Source organism: Gavialis gangeticus, unplaced genomic scaffold, assembly GCF_001723915.1.
Source record: "Gavialis gangeticus isolate Ggan-Ray unplaced genomic scaffold, GavGan_comp1, whole genome shotgun sequence".
Taxonomy (NCBI): domain Eukaryota; kingdom Metazoa; phylum Chordata; order Crocodylia; family Gavialidae; genus Gavialis; species Gavialis gangeticus.
This window is the reverse complement of record NW_017728994.1, coordinates 54,542,098-54,554,117: the sequence shown is the minus strand read 5'-3', so window position 1 is coordinate 54,554,117 and position 12,020 is coordinate 54,542,098. Positions and strand designations below refer to the sequence as shown.

The following is a 12,020-nucleotide window of genomic DNA, read 5'->3' as shown; positions in this document are numbered from 1 at the left end:
CTCTTCCACTCCGGGAATTTTCAGATCCCACTTGATCATAGCAGAACTTCCCCTCCCCACCCTCCCCCCCTAACAATGAGGGGGAAATTAAGGCCTGTTCCTTATGTAAATCAATATTTATGGACGCTCTTGAGGGCAAATGTTCTCAAAGCTACTCATAGGTCTCAATCAGGCCAGGAAAACAGATTCCCCTGTGCCAAGGGGCCCCATCTCCGACACAAAATCAGGATGATCACAGTATCTAGTGAACATATCTCACAACAGATATGTTGTCTCCACTAGTGGGCTGGATCCTCAGCCCCGAGTAGAAAGCTACAGGGTTTCTACCCAGCTCCCTTTTCTGCCGCAGGGAAGCAAGTAGTCTGCACAATTTCTAAAGTAAACCTTCCACATTTCTGTCAAGAGTGGGTCAGAGACAAAAACCCACATGTATTATCTTCCCTGTGTAATTAATGCTGGTAGTGAACAAGTGGGATGAAAAGCTCAGAAGTTAACCCTTTCTTCTCTGGTTTGTCCCCTGTGGTAGTGGCTGCTGGGGTCATTTTACCTAGAAGTTTTTGGAGCCCAGTGGCTTGCCTTGGGCACATGGTAATGGGAATGATGCCTCTCTTTGTACTGAAAGTAAGATCTTCACTCTTCAGGGAAAGATTCAGGCAGCAGTTAGGTGGGGTTCAGAGCTGAGCAGAAACAAACCTTTTTTTCTGCCAGGGAAAGGAGAGTCGCAATGTGTGTGTAGGGGAGGAGGAGGAGGAGAGAGTCTTTTTCACTCCTCTATTCTTCTGGCTGGTTCTATACAGTATTAGTGCCTAAGGAAGCACCTGAAGCCATTTTCCTAGATTGAAGGCACTTGAAGATTCCCTTCCCACGGCCCTGCTGAATGTAGATTAATGGTGACTCCTGAACTAGCAGATAAAGACCTGACTGGTTCTAGCACTCATTTGGGTGCCAGCCTGTTGAGGGAGCAAGCAAGCAACCCTTTGGGCTTTAAAGAACAAATAGCTAGCAAGCTACTAAGGAATTTTTACCAGTATGCTTGGGCTGTACAATTCCCCAGACCAGGGAGAAGTGTGTGCTACCTTTCTGCTGTGGACAGATAAATTAAAAAAAAAAGAGAGACCTCCCACCCAACATTTCAAGGATATCTGATAACTCTACCAATATATCTTGTCCCTCAATAATTTTTGTACAAGAACTCATTACTCCCATATAAAACCCTTCCTTTCTAAGCCACCCCTTTGCAATTTTTTAAATTTATGTTTTAGTGCTGCTAATAATCCTCACAACAGAGCTCAGATTGCAAGTTAGACATGCAGGGTGCAGGTGGAAGTGACAGTTTTTTTGGGTGATCTGGCCTTTGAAAGTGCTCTAAAGCCATGAATTAACACACAGGCATGGCTGCAGGGAGCTTTAAAAATGGCCAATTACACAAAAACTTAACCCTGGTTAAATCAGGTATTACATTAGGGTGCTCAAAAGCAGAGCATCTTAGTGAACTTGTGTTCCTCCTAGGGTTTTTGCATGGGGTGCAGGGCTGGACTGGTGCCCAGGTCTGCCACTCAGGACATTGGGGGAAAGGAGAGGGAGCTGCTAACTGTTGAATGGCCAGAGCTGGGGGCTGCTGAGGGGAATGGAGTCCCTTTATCTCAGGAGCCTGACCCAGCTCCCCCCAGTGCTCCAGCCAGAGTAGCTGGGGTAGGGCTGCAAGGTGAGAGGCCCTTTTCCACTGCCCCCCTCCCTGCCACTTCCCCAACTTTAACCATTCAGCAGCTGGGAGCTCCTTCAGTGACAGCAGAGCTGAGGGTGGGGGAGGGTGGTTCAGCAGCCTCCTGGGAGACTGCTGGAGCACTCCCACCTGCTGACCTGAGCCAATGTAGGCTGCCTCCAGTCCTTCCCCTTCCCTTCCCTCCCACCCCCAGTCCAACAGGTGAACATCTATTGGGTTGTGGCAGGAGGGATGCTCTAACTCATGGCGCTTTATGTAAAGCACCATGACTTATAGTAGGGCCATAATACCTATCCGCACTCGCAGTCACTCTATTAGTGCTTTATGCACCAGCTCCGACCCATTATTATACAAGTAACAAAAGGCATTCCCTCTGCTGTCTTCAGCACTGGTGAGAGTTCCCCTGGAATACTGTGGGCCACTGCACTTCCAGAGACATGGCAGCAAACCTCAAGAAGTCCAAAGGAGAGCAAACAAATTGTGACATGAGAAATTGTAAGCACCAGGATTTAGTCAAGGGCTCTGAGGGGGATTAGCAAGAGTTCAAATACAGAAAAGTTAGAGAAAATGGCTCAGTTGTTCCGTATATCAAACAAGGACAGGACAACTAATAGGCTTAACACTGCAGCAAGGGACATTTAGTTAGCTATTGGGAAGAACTTTCTAGCTATAGATGTGGTAGGCCCCTTCTACATGTTACAGGTATCATTCAATTAACTGGCTAATTGCACTATTACCTTGAGGCCAGCTAGACCTGCGAAGTGCCTGTCATGCCATAAAAAGCTCCAACCAGCTATAAAGTTGTGTACTAACTTTATAGCTAGTTGCTATTGAGTTTTTTAATTTGCACATGTAGCAGGGTCTCCCCTGAGGCTGGGAGCCCCTCAGCTGACAGCGCTTCCAGCCACAGGGGTGCACCATGCCCTGCCAGGGCTAAGAGTCCTGCCACTGAGGGGTCTTTCAGCCCCAGCAACTGCTGATGCTGCATCTTGGCAGCACGCACAGCTTCCAAGACCAAGAGTCCAGTGGGGCATGGATGGCTGTGATCTCCCTGCCCCAGGGTACATTGCAGTTGCTGCAATCTCCCAGCCTTCTGATATGTGAAACATGGTATGGCAGGGTGCACGATGGTGTGGATCATGCATTAGATCCCATCATGCCTTTGTCTGCATGTATAGAGGGGCACATAGAGCACTTCTCATGTCCTGCCACCATGTTCAAATCTGAGTCCCAAAACCAGTATGTGCTATTGATTGATCTGTAGCTTAGTAAAGTCCCTGATGACAGTTTACCCATATGTGGGAAGGCTAGTAGGTGTTCTGTAGTCTAAACATTTCCCCCTGCAGTTATGTGTTAACTTAAGTCTTACTGGCCCTTGTTCAAAGCAGTTCAGGCTTCTCCATGTTGGCTAATCAAGCTCTTCACCTCCAGGGAGCTATTCCACACTATTGAAATTCATCCTTACTCCCTCCTGGGTCATCTCTGGTCATGACAGCCACATTTTTATTGGTGTAGCTGTCTATTCTGTCCAGTGGCTACATCAGAAAGAAGAAAAACTTTTGAGATTTTCAACGTGGCCATGTAGTGGATGATGGATGCTTCTTATCTTCACCTTGCTAGGTGCATTTTATTTTGCTTGCTACTGTTCTCCTGATGTCTGGTGGGACAGTTTTGGTAAGTGGACACTATTGACATACATTGGTTTAAGGTACTCAGAACTGCAATGTGCAATATTTGGCAAACCTGTTGCAGTTTCTTTATAGCTTTTGCACCATCTACAATGCCTGTTGTAGTAATTAACTTTGAATTCACTAATCCATTTAATGTAGAAATAGTTGTGGATATGAATGTAAGCTGACTGCTTTGAATAGATGGTATCTGGTCTGAGGTTCTGTTACTGGACTTTGCTGGAAAAACAAACAGTAATTTCAAAATTGCTCCACTTAATGCAGAGAAAACAGCAGAACAAATCTTAGGAAATCACCTAGCAAAATTGTGAGCCTTCACAACTCCTCTGCAACACATTCATTTTCACAGGTGATTTTAAAGATGTATTTTGCATTCATTGTTGAAAGAGACTTTTATTACTCCCGTGAAAAATGGCATTTTTCATATTGATCTTTTGTCAGATGACGTTTTCTAAATGTGCAGGGGCTCAATGCACATGGTGCTGGAGTGCTCCAATTAGAATGTGGAGGAGACTCGATTAATTGAGTCTGCTCTGATGCAGTCCAAGCAGAATGCCAATGAGCACGTATGGGTAGCATTTCTGAGCTGTCACAGGCTTTGAATTTTTTGCAACAGAGGGATTATATGGGAGGGGGTTTCTTGAGTATGGAGAAAGAGTGAAAGCTAAGGAGCTGGCATTTTTCAAAAGGTGGCTTGAGTTTAGAAGGTCAAGGTGTATCTAGATAAAGATGTATATTTATCTCCTTCCAGCCTCAGAACAGTTGCAGGCTCACTGTAGGCCCTGCTGGCACACTAGGCATGAAGGGCTCGTGTACACACTATGGTTTTTGCCCTTTCATGTGCTGAAACTGTGTGTCTGCATGAGCAGGATGTCCCAACATTTTAAGTCTTTCTTGCGCATTAAATTAAAACTCCTCAGACATAGTTCAGTTTGGCTTACTGGACCTTAAAGCACTGCATCCATGGATTCATTGCATGCAAACAGGCACTTAAAGATGTGTAATGATCCTTTCTGTCCACCAGATGGCACTGCAACTTTTTTGTAGTTCACCCCTTTGAATTGCTATTGCTTTTGAATTGCTTCTACATTTTGTGGTTTGCCAGCTCCTGGCTTCCACAGCTGCATGGCAGGGTATGGCCACAAACACAGAATGCATGGGGGCCACCACTGCACCATCCCACTCTCCTGCAACACAAGCCAGGGACCTAGTTTAATGAGTTTGAAAACGTAGTGTGTATAAACACAGATGCAATGCTCCAAAATAAACAACTTTTAAATTTTATAAGCCTGGGCTGCGTACAGGCACCCTTATAAAAAAGGTGTATACTGTTATAAGATGCATCAAGTTTTAAAGCAGACTTCAATCTTGTGTCAGTGCCTTGGTAAGCAGGTACTACTGGGCTAATTATTGAATTCCTTTGCGTAATGGAATCTTTCAAATCTGTATTATTTAATAACCTATGATTATGTCTCTTGTCTTACACATCACTGCTTGCTACTTCCCTTCCATGAGTAAAAAAGAGTTTCATTAACTTAAGCTGTTTGTTGTGGTGTTGCTAGTTACAGAGTTGAACTCAGGGGTTAGTATTTGTAATAGCTCAGGTAATGCAACAATGCTGTTTGTTTGGTGTATCTGGCACTTTCTGGTGGCTTGAGTGGAGGCTTTAGCCCAGCCCTTCAAGCAACTAGTGTCCAGTTATCAGAGAAACAAGATATTTAATCTGGTAAATTATTCCTCTGTGGGGCTCAAGGTAGGGCAGAGGGGCACCTGGTTCAGAGAAGCCTCAGCTTGAAGAAGGTGACAGTCTACTTCAGGCTAACACAGCTAACTACTACTGCTCCATTGCTTTGCAGCCCAGAGTATCATGCTTACAGTAAGCCAGCTGACAACTGATTACCATTGAAATGCATACATCCTCATCTTACAGGTAAAACTGAACCCATTGATAGGAACACCCTTTTGTACAGAATGTCAAAACCTGAATTTAATAAATTTTATAACTGCATCATTCATCACTTTACATACAGCAATAACCTTTATAGACAACAGCTGAAGTACAGGGCTTTAGGCTTATTAATAACCCATCACTTTTCAACAAATATGGCCACTACTATTTTCAAGAACAACATCTTCAGCTACTGTGTCTCAAGTAGCTCAGCACATTGTGCAGTCAAGTCATTGCAACTTCATTGACTCTAGTCATCGTGCTAGAAGAGTTAATTCAGGAAGACTAGATGTGAACAATGACAGAGGCCCTGTTCAAGTTTAGGACTGGCAGGCCACAAAAGTGTTGGCAAGGAGTGAGACCATGCCAGACTTCCCAGAAGGCGTAGCATGAACTTCCAGTATTTGAGACTCCTGCTCTGAAGAGCTTCAGGAGTGTGGCAAGCTCAGAGTTCATGGTGAAGAATTTGGCCTAGCTGTCAGCATAATGCTGCCTGAACAAAACAAAACAAAACACAAACACATGGTTGCAAGTTTAAAGTTAATCTTCCAGCCAACAGCTTCAAGAAGTTGAATAAAGTAGTGGAGGGCAACAAAAACTAATACAAAAGTTTGGGGGGGGGGGGGAAGATTAAATGCTTTTTGGAACCTGCTCAGTTGCCTTGTAGCAAGTCTTGCCTTGGGAAGTTAAATTTACTTGTGCCAAGGGAACGAAGCAACTCCAAAACTGCTTGCACTAGTTGTGTTCCCAAGAACATTTGATCACCAGAAGAATCCAATTGAAACATTACATCTTCATTTATGGTTATAACCATAACCAGCTTCGTAGTACAAAAAAAATTTGGAAGCGAGTCAAGTCCTTTGCTTCCTTTCCTCCCCCACATAATTTTTTGGGAAAAATTTCACATAAGAGTTCCTTTCACTCCCCACTCCACTTGCTTTGAGTAGTGGACTACTGTCCTGAGGTTACTTTGTTATTCCATGGGAATCTGTAAACTTATTGAAAACAAGCCATCTTATTCCTTAATATTTGCATAGAGGTCTTCAATTTGAGGCTTGAAGTATTTAGTAAGCTCCGCTCTTTTCACCTTCAGTGTTGGGGTCAAGAATCCATTTTCAATGGTGAGTGCTTCTGGATGAATGTAGATGTCCTTAACCTGATTTTAGGAATTAAAAAAAAAAAAAAAAAAAAAAGGTTTGTGCCTCAGCACAGTAACATCCGAAGGTGGTCCTAGAACCAAGTCAGAGTACCATATTTACTTGCACAATAGTTGCACTCCCTCCCTCCAGAAGAGTTGCCTTTCAAAGTTGGGATGAGCCTTAAGCAGGGAAGTAGATTTTGTGTTTCTGCCCATAGTAGCAGCTGTGACCTCTCTCTTTAGGCAGTGTCAAGTCCATTGGCTTCATGGCCCATTAGAACTGGAATCTACTAGATTTCTGTTAAAAATAACTCTTCACTAGTGATGTTAATGCTCTTTAGTGGATATCAAGACCACTAAAGCAGCTCTTTTCTTAGGCAGTTTTGCTGAAGAATTTGCCATGCGGTCACTCCTAGTCTCTTCCCTCTTTTCACAGCCCTGCAGCTTATTTTTAACTCTTTTGAAAACCCTGGATCTGCCCTTTTCACTTGAGCAAGAAAAGGAGGGCAAGTTGAGAGGCTTCATACAACAGGGACAGCCCAACTAAGGGGGAAAAAAAAGGTGGGGTGGGGGATAGGATGAAGAGGGGAAGTGCTTATTTTAAAGAATTGGCAGCATATGCCATGTCAGAAAGTACAGTATTTAAATCAAAATTTAATTCTGAGAGATTCTGCATTGACAGCATGCTCAGGAACAGCAAGAGCTGTAGCAATGCTGGCATCTACCATTTATCTGTATAAAAGGGGTAGCACTACTTTTGGGGTCCTCATGGAGTAGCAGGCATAAAAAAAAAAAAAAGGACAGCTACAAATGCAGCTGCCCCCGACCTCCCACGACCACCAAGGGGTTCCATTCAATTGGGGTTTACACTGCTTTGATCCAAGCAGGAGGGCCAATGGATTCACCCAATTCATAGTTGAACTACTCACTTGTTCAAAGGATTTAAGGCCAGCTTCTTTCCCCAGCTTGATCATATCTTCTAAAATAGCATTTTTTATTTCCTAAAAAGAAAGAACAAACAAGGTCCAGAATAGATTGATAAGGAAATCCACCATATTCAACCAGCACATAAGTGGAATGGAGACATAAGAAATACCTCCCTTCCATAGCCTATAAAAAAAAAGTAAATCTCATTTCCAAGAGTATTTGCAATCCTCAATCCCAGTTTATAAACACTTGGAGCTTGAAGCACCCTTGTTAGCACCTTGAAGCCTTTGTTACCCCTGTACAGCTAGGGAAAGGCTGAAAAGTGTTTAAGGATCCCGGTGACTGTTGGGAGCCAAGACAAGACATCAGGACTTTTAACCCCTTGATGCAGCATTTTGTTACAGATGGTGGGCTTGATAGAACCAGTTTATTTAAATGGTTCAACTCTCAGCTTCCACTCAAAAAAAAGTTTACAAGAACAAGGGAAAGAGCCTCTAGGTCACAATGCACTCAAGATACTGATGAGGCTACTTACCAAGTTTTTGCAGATTTCTTCATAGGAGCCTTTTATTCCTCGTTTTCCGGCAAATCCTGGAAGTGTCTCTGGGTCAGGAATCACAATACCCACTACAGAGCACTATGGGAAGAAAGTAAGGGAAAGTGTCAAAGCGTGGAACAAGGGGATATCAAGTGCAATTCTATTAATATCCAAATCTAGTTTAGGCATCTTAGAAGTCCAGGCCATAAAAAGGAGAAAGGAGTAGTTACAGCTGTGCTAATCTGAAGTTGGGCAGAAGGCTGGGAAATGCATCTTTAATTCAGTTAAAGGTGCAAAAGCCACTGCATACAAGAGTTTATAGACTACCTGAATGTGATGCATAAAGTGCAAAATCTGTCCTGCTTTTTGTAGGGCATCAGGAACACTGCACAGCACAAGTTGCCCTTTGAGATCTCAATATATACAATTAACATTATCCTTAAAAACAAGGCTTTTTGCTTCAGAGTGCTAGAGAGTTGTACTAGTCATGTTATACAATAACTTTACTATTTGAATGAGTGTTTTGGTCTGGTGCTAACCATTGAAGGTAGCAGTTTTAAGCTAGCCCAAAAAGTTTAGTGAGAGTTTTATTGCAGATATCCATTGTCATAGTTCTGAAAGCCAGTCAGTTTAGGTGATATTAAAGTGATCCACAAGTTTCTAGGCCACTTATCTCCCAACCTGGAAGGGCTGGATGTTTTTAAAATCTTCAGGCCCCGATGCCCTCCACCCACAAGTGTTGAGGGAGCTGGCAGGAGTCATTGCTGTACCCTTGGCCTGGCTGTACGAGTGATTGTGGTCCACGGGCCAGGTGCCTGGAGATTGGAAACTAGCTATTGTGGTCCCCATCTATAAGAAAGATGGACCCAGGAAACTATAAGCCTCACATCAGTCTCAGGGAAAATCCTTGAGAAAAAAAAAACAAAAAACCAAAGAGCACATCTGTGAGGGGCCAGCAGGGGAGATCCACAACATGGGTTCAAAGGCAGATCCTGCTAGACCAACCTGATGGCCTTTTATGACCAGGTAACTTAATCCCTGGATGATGTTGTTGTGGACGTAGTCTTTCTGGATTTTAAGGAGGCCTTTGACGCAGTCTCACCCCATTCTCATTAATAAGTTGAGAGACTGTGGCATTGATGCCTACACAGTTAGATGGGTCAAAGGTTGGCTCGTGGGGCACACCCAGAGAGAGAATGGTGGTGGATGGGTTGTACTTGACCTGGCGGGATGTGAACAGTGGGGTCTCCCAGGGCTCGGTTCTGGGGCCTACACTGTTCAACATCTTCATCAGCACCTTGGACGAGGGGGTGGAAAAACACATTGTCCAAGTTTGCCAATGACACCAAGATGTGGGGAGAGGTAGACATGCTCAAACGGGGAGAGAGGCTGCAATTAGATTTAGACAGACTACAGAAGTGGGCAGATGGTAACAGGATGGGGTTCAATGTAGATAAATGTAGGGTGTTGCACCTGGGGAGAAGGAATCCACAGCACGCGCACAGGCTGGGGAGCTCCCCTCTTGAGAGCACAGAGACAGAACAGGATCTTGGAGTCATTATCAACTCCAAGATGAACATGAGCCACCAATGCCAAACCACAGCCAGCAAAGCCAACTGCACCTTGTCGTGCATCCAAAAGCTGCATCTCAAGCTGGTCTAGAGAGGTGATACTCCCCCTCTACATGACATTGGTCAGGCCTCAATTGGAGTACTGCATCCAGTTATGGGCACCACACTTTAAGAAGGATGTGGCCTGCCTTGAGAGGGTTCAGAGGAGGGCCACCCACTTGGAGGGCAACAGGGCAGGCCCTATGAGGAGACACTGAGGGACCTGAAACTGCTCAGCCTTAGCAGGCGGAGGTTGAGGGGGGATTTGGTGGCTCCCTACAAACTCATTAGGGGAGATCAGCAGCACCTTGGGGTGACAAGGAATCGTGGCCACAAGCTGCTGGAGAATAGGTTCAGGTTAGAGATTAGGAGGCACTATTTCACTGTTAGGGTAGCTAGGATCTGGAACCAACTTCCTAGGAAAGTGGTCATTGCTCCTACCTTGGGTAAACTCAGAAAGAGGTTGGATGAACACCTGTCTGGGGTAGTGTGATCCCAGCATGTGCTCCAACCAGTGGCGGGGGGTTAGACTAGGTGATCTATTCAGGTCCCTGCTGATCCCTAACTACTATGAAACTACTACAAGACCAATGCAAGATATCTACAATAGTGTCTATCAGGAAGAACAGGGAATCTCTTCTAGAATAAAGGCTAAAAAAAGGCAGTTTTGTTAGTGAGTCTATTAAGGAGGATGCTATTTGTTGTTTCAAGGAAGAGCCACACTGTGGGGATGGAAAGGGGGCAAGAGGCCCAAAGTATTTTGGTTCCAAACAGTGTTGGAATAGTACTACACAGCACCACCAGAGCAGAAAGGCAGCTTACCCTCAGACTTTCCCCATGGACAAAAACTTGCGATACAGGAGAACTTCTGATGTAGATATTTTCTATTCTTTCTGGTGCGACATACTCCCCCTGTGCCAACTTAAAGATGTTCTTCTTTCTGTCAATGATCTTCAGAGTTCCATTCTACAGCAATGACATTTCAGCATTAGGAAGTACACAGATGATGCAGAACTATCCAACAACTACCCCCCTCCCAAGGGAAGCTTGTTTTCGTGAAAGCTAGGCCTAGGTTAGAATAATTCCATTCTGTAGTTGACTTTTCCTTGCCTTGCAGTGTTTTCTCCCTGGGATTGTGAAAAAGTTTGATAGTTTCTTTTAATTAGCTTAGGGCAAGACTGGGAAGCAGTTTTCTTTGATAGTTATTATGATCAGTCAAAGTGAGATCATAATTAAAGAAGTAGAATCACACTTTAAGTTTTAATTGTATGCCTGGCAGGTGTTGTGGAGAACCTTGCTAGCAAATTGGTCTTTTGAGTATTGTTTCTCATTACGTTTTTTACGATGGAAAAGTCACGTAGCTCATGGCTTGTTCCCAGCTGAGGAAGGGTCCAATTTGGATGGACTCAAATGCCTCTACCTAGACATTGAATACTGAAGTGTGTTCCAATACTGCTTCAGTATAATGCAGATAAACTTCTTTCAAGAGATGTTGTTTAGTTTGGCCTAATGACACCAAGTATTGCAAGTCTTCAACCCATCTCCAATATGGAAATAAAGTTCCTCCACCCTAGCAGTTTTAACATCCATGTAGTCTACGTCTAGTCCAGTTAGGCTAGCTTAACTCTATATCTGCTTTCACAAGTAGAACAGAAGTGGCCAACCTGCATCATATGCCATAGATGGCATGGGCAGATCAGACAGGAGAAGGGAATCAGTGACACTCAGGAAGGTAGAGTTAAATTTTTGGCATGCCTGCCAAAAAGACACAAGCCAAGCCAGATTGTCAGTATCTAATGCATCAAAAGCCTCTTTGCTAACATTATAAGGATTCTGGTGTCAAGTTTTCAGGTTTGGGGGTGGGGGGTGGGGTGGAAAGGGGAGGGCTTCACAAAAACCACTTACTGGCATCCATTTCCCAATATCTCCAGTGTGAAGCCAGCCATCCTGGTCCAGGGCTTCTGCTGTTTTCTCAGGATCTTTCAAATAACCTTGGAATACATTTGGCCCTTTGATGCAAACCTACAAGTATAAAAAAAGACTGCTAGTCATCTCCTTTTAGGTTGTTGTATTATCCCAGACTAAAGCTGCATTGCTTCATATGAAGTACCTACCTCTCCTTCATTATTGGCAGAATAATAGTTCATTTCTTCAACATCTTCTAGCTTTATAATGTTACAAGCCAGAGGGGCTCCAACATGACCTATGGAAGACATGAGTTTAGGCAGATAGTTTTGAAGCATGAAGCATTAGCAGAATCCAGATGTCAAACATACCTGAAGTTTCATAGTTTCTAGGGTCGGAAGGGACCTGAGCAAATCTAGTCCGACCCCCTGCCATGGCAGGAAAGAGTACTGGGGTCAAACGACCCCAGCAAGGTGTTCATCTAACCTCCTCTTAAAAACCCCCAGGGTAGGAGCCTGCACCACCTCTCTTGGAAGTTGGTTC

General features: G+C 44.2%; 1 protein-coding gene and 1 long non-coding RNA gene across 4 annotated transcripts in view; one reads left to right on the top strand and one right to left on the bottom strand.

The window, feature by feature from the left end:
* The window catches only part of LOC109287618, a 21,788-nt gene extending 12,766 nt beyond the window's left edge, over positions 1–9,022 (top strand). The window contains exon 3 of the long non-coding RNA XR_002094915.1: positions 8,919–9,022. This is a non-coding gene — a long non-coding RNA (uncharacterized LOC109287618). The remainder of the gene's footprint in view (positions 1–8,918) is intronic.
* Positions 5,378–12,020, bottom strand: part of ACSL5 (acyl-CoA synthetase long-chain family member 5) — a 38,606-nt gene continuing 31,963 nt past the window's right edge. For all 3 annotated transcript variants that reach the window (XM_019502801.1, XM_019502803.1, XM_019502802.1), the window contains 6 exons: positions 11,687–11,775; positions 11,478–11,594; positions 10,395–10,538; positions 7,960–8,061; positions 7,427–7,498; positions 5,378–6,515 (listed from right to left, as the gene is read on the bottom strand). In XM_019502801.1, coding sequence (XP_019358346.1) covers positions 6,375–6,515; positions 7,427–7,498; positions 7,960–8,061; positions 10,395–10,538; positions 11,478–11,594; positions 11,687–11,775 — 665 coding nt within the window. In that variant the 3' untranslated portion in view covers positions 5,378–6,374. The remainder of the gene's footprint in view (positions 6,516–7,426; positions 7,499–7,959; positions 8,062–10,394; positions 10,539–11,477; positions 11,595–11,686; positions 11,776–12,020) is intronic.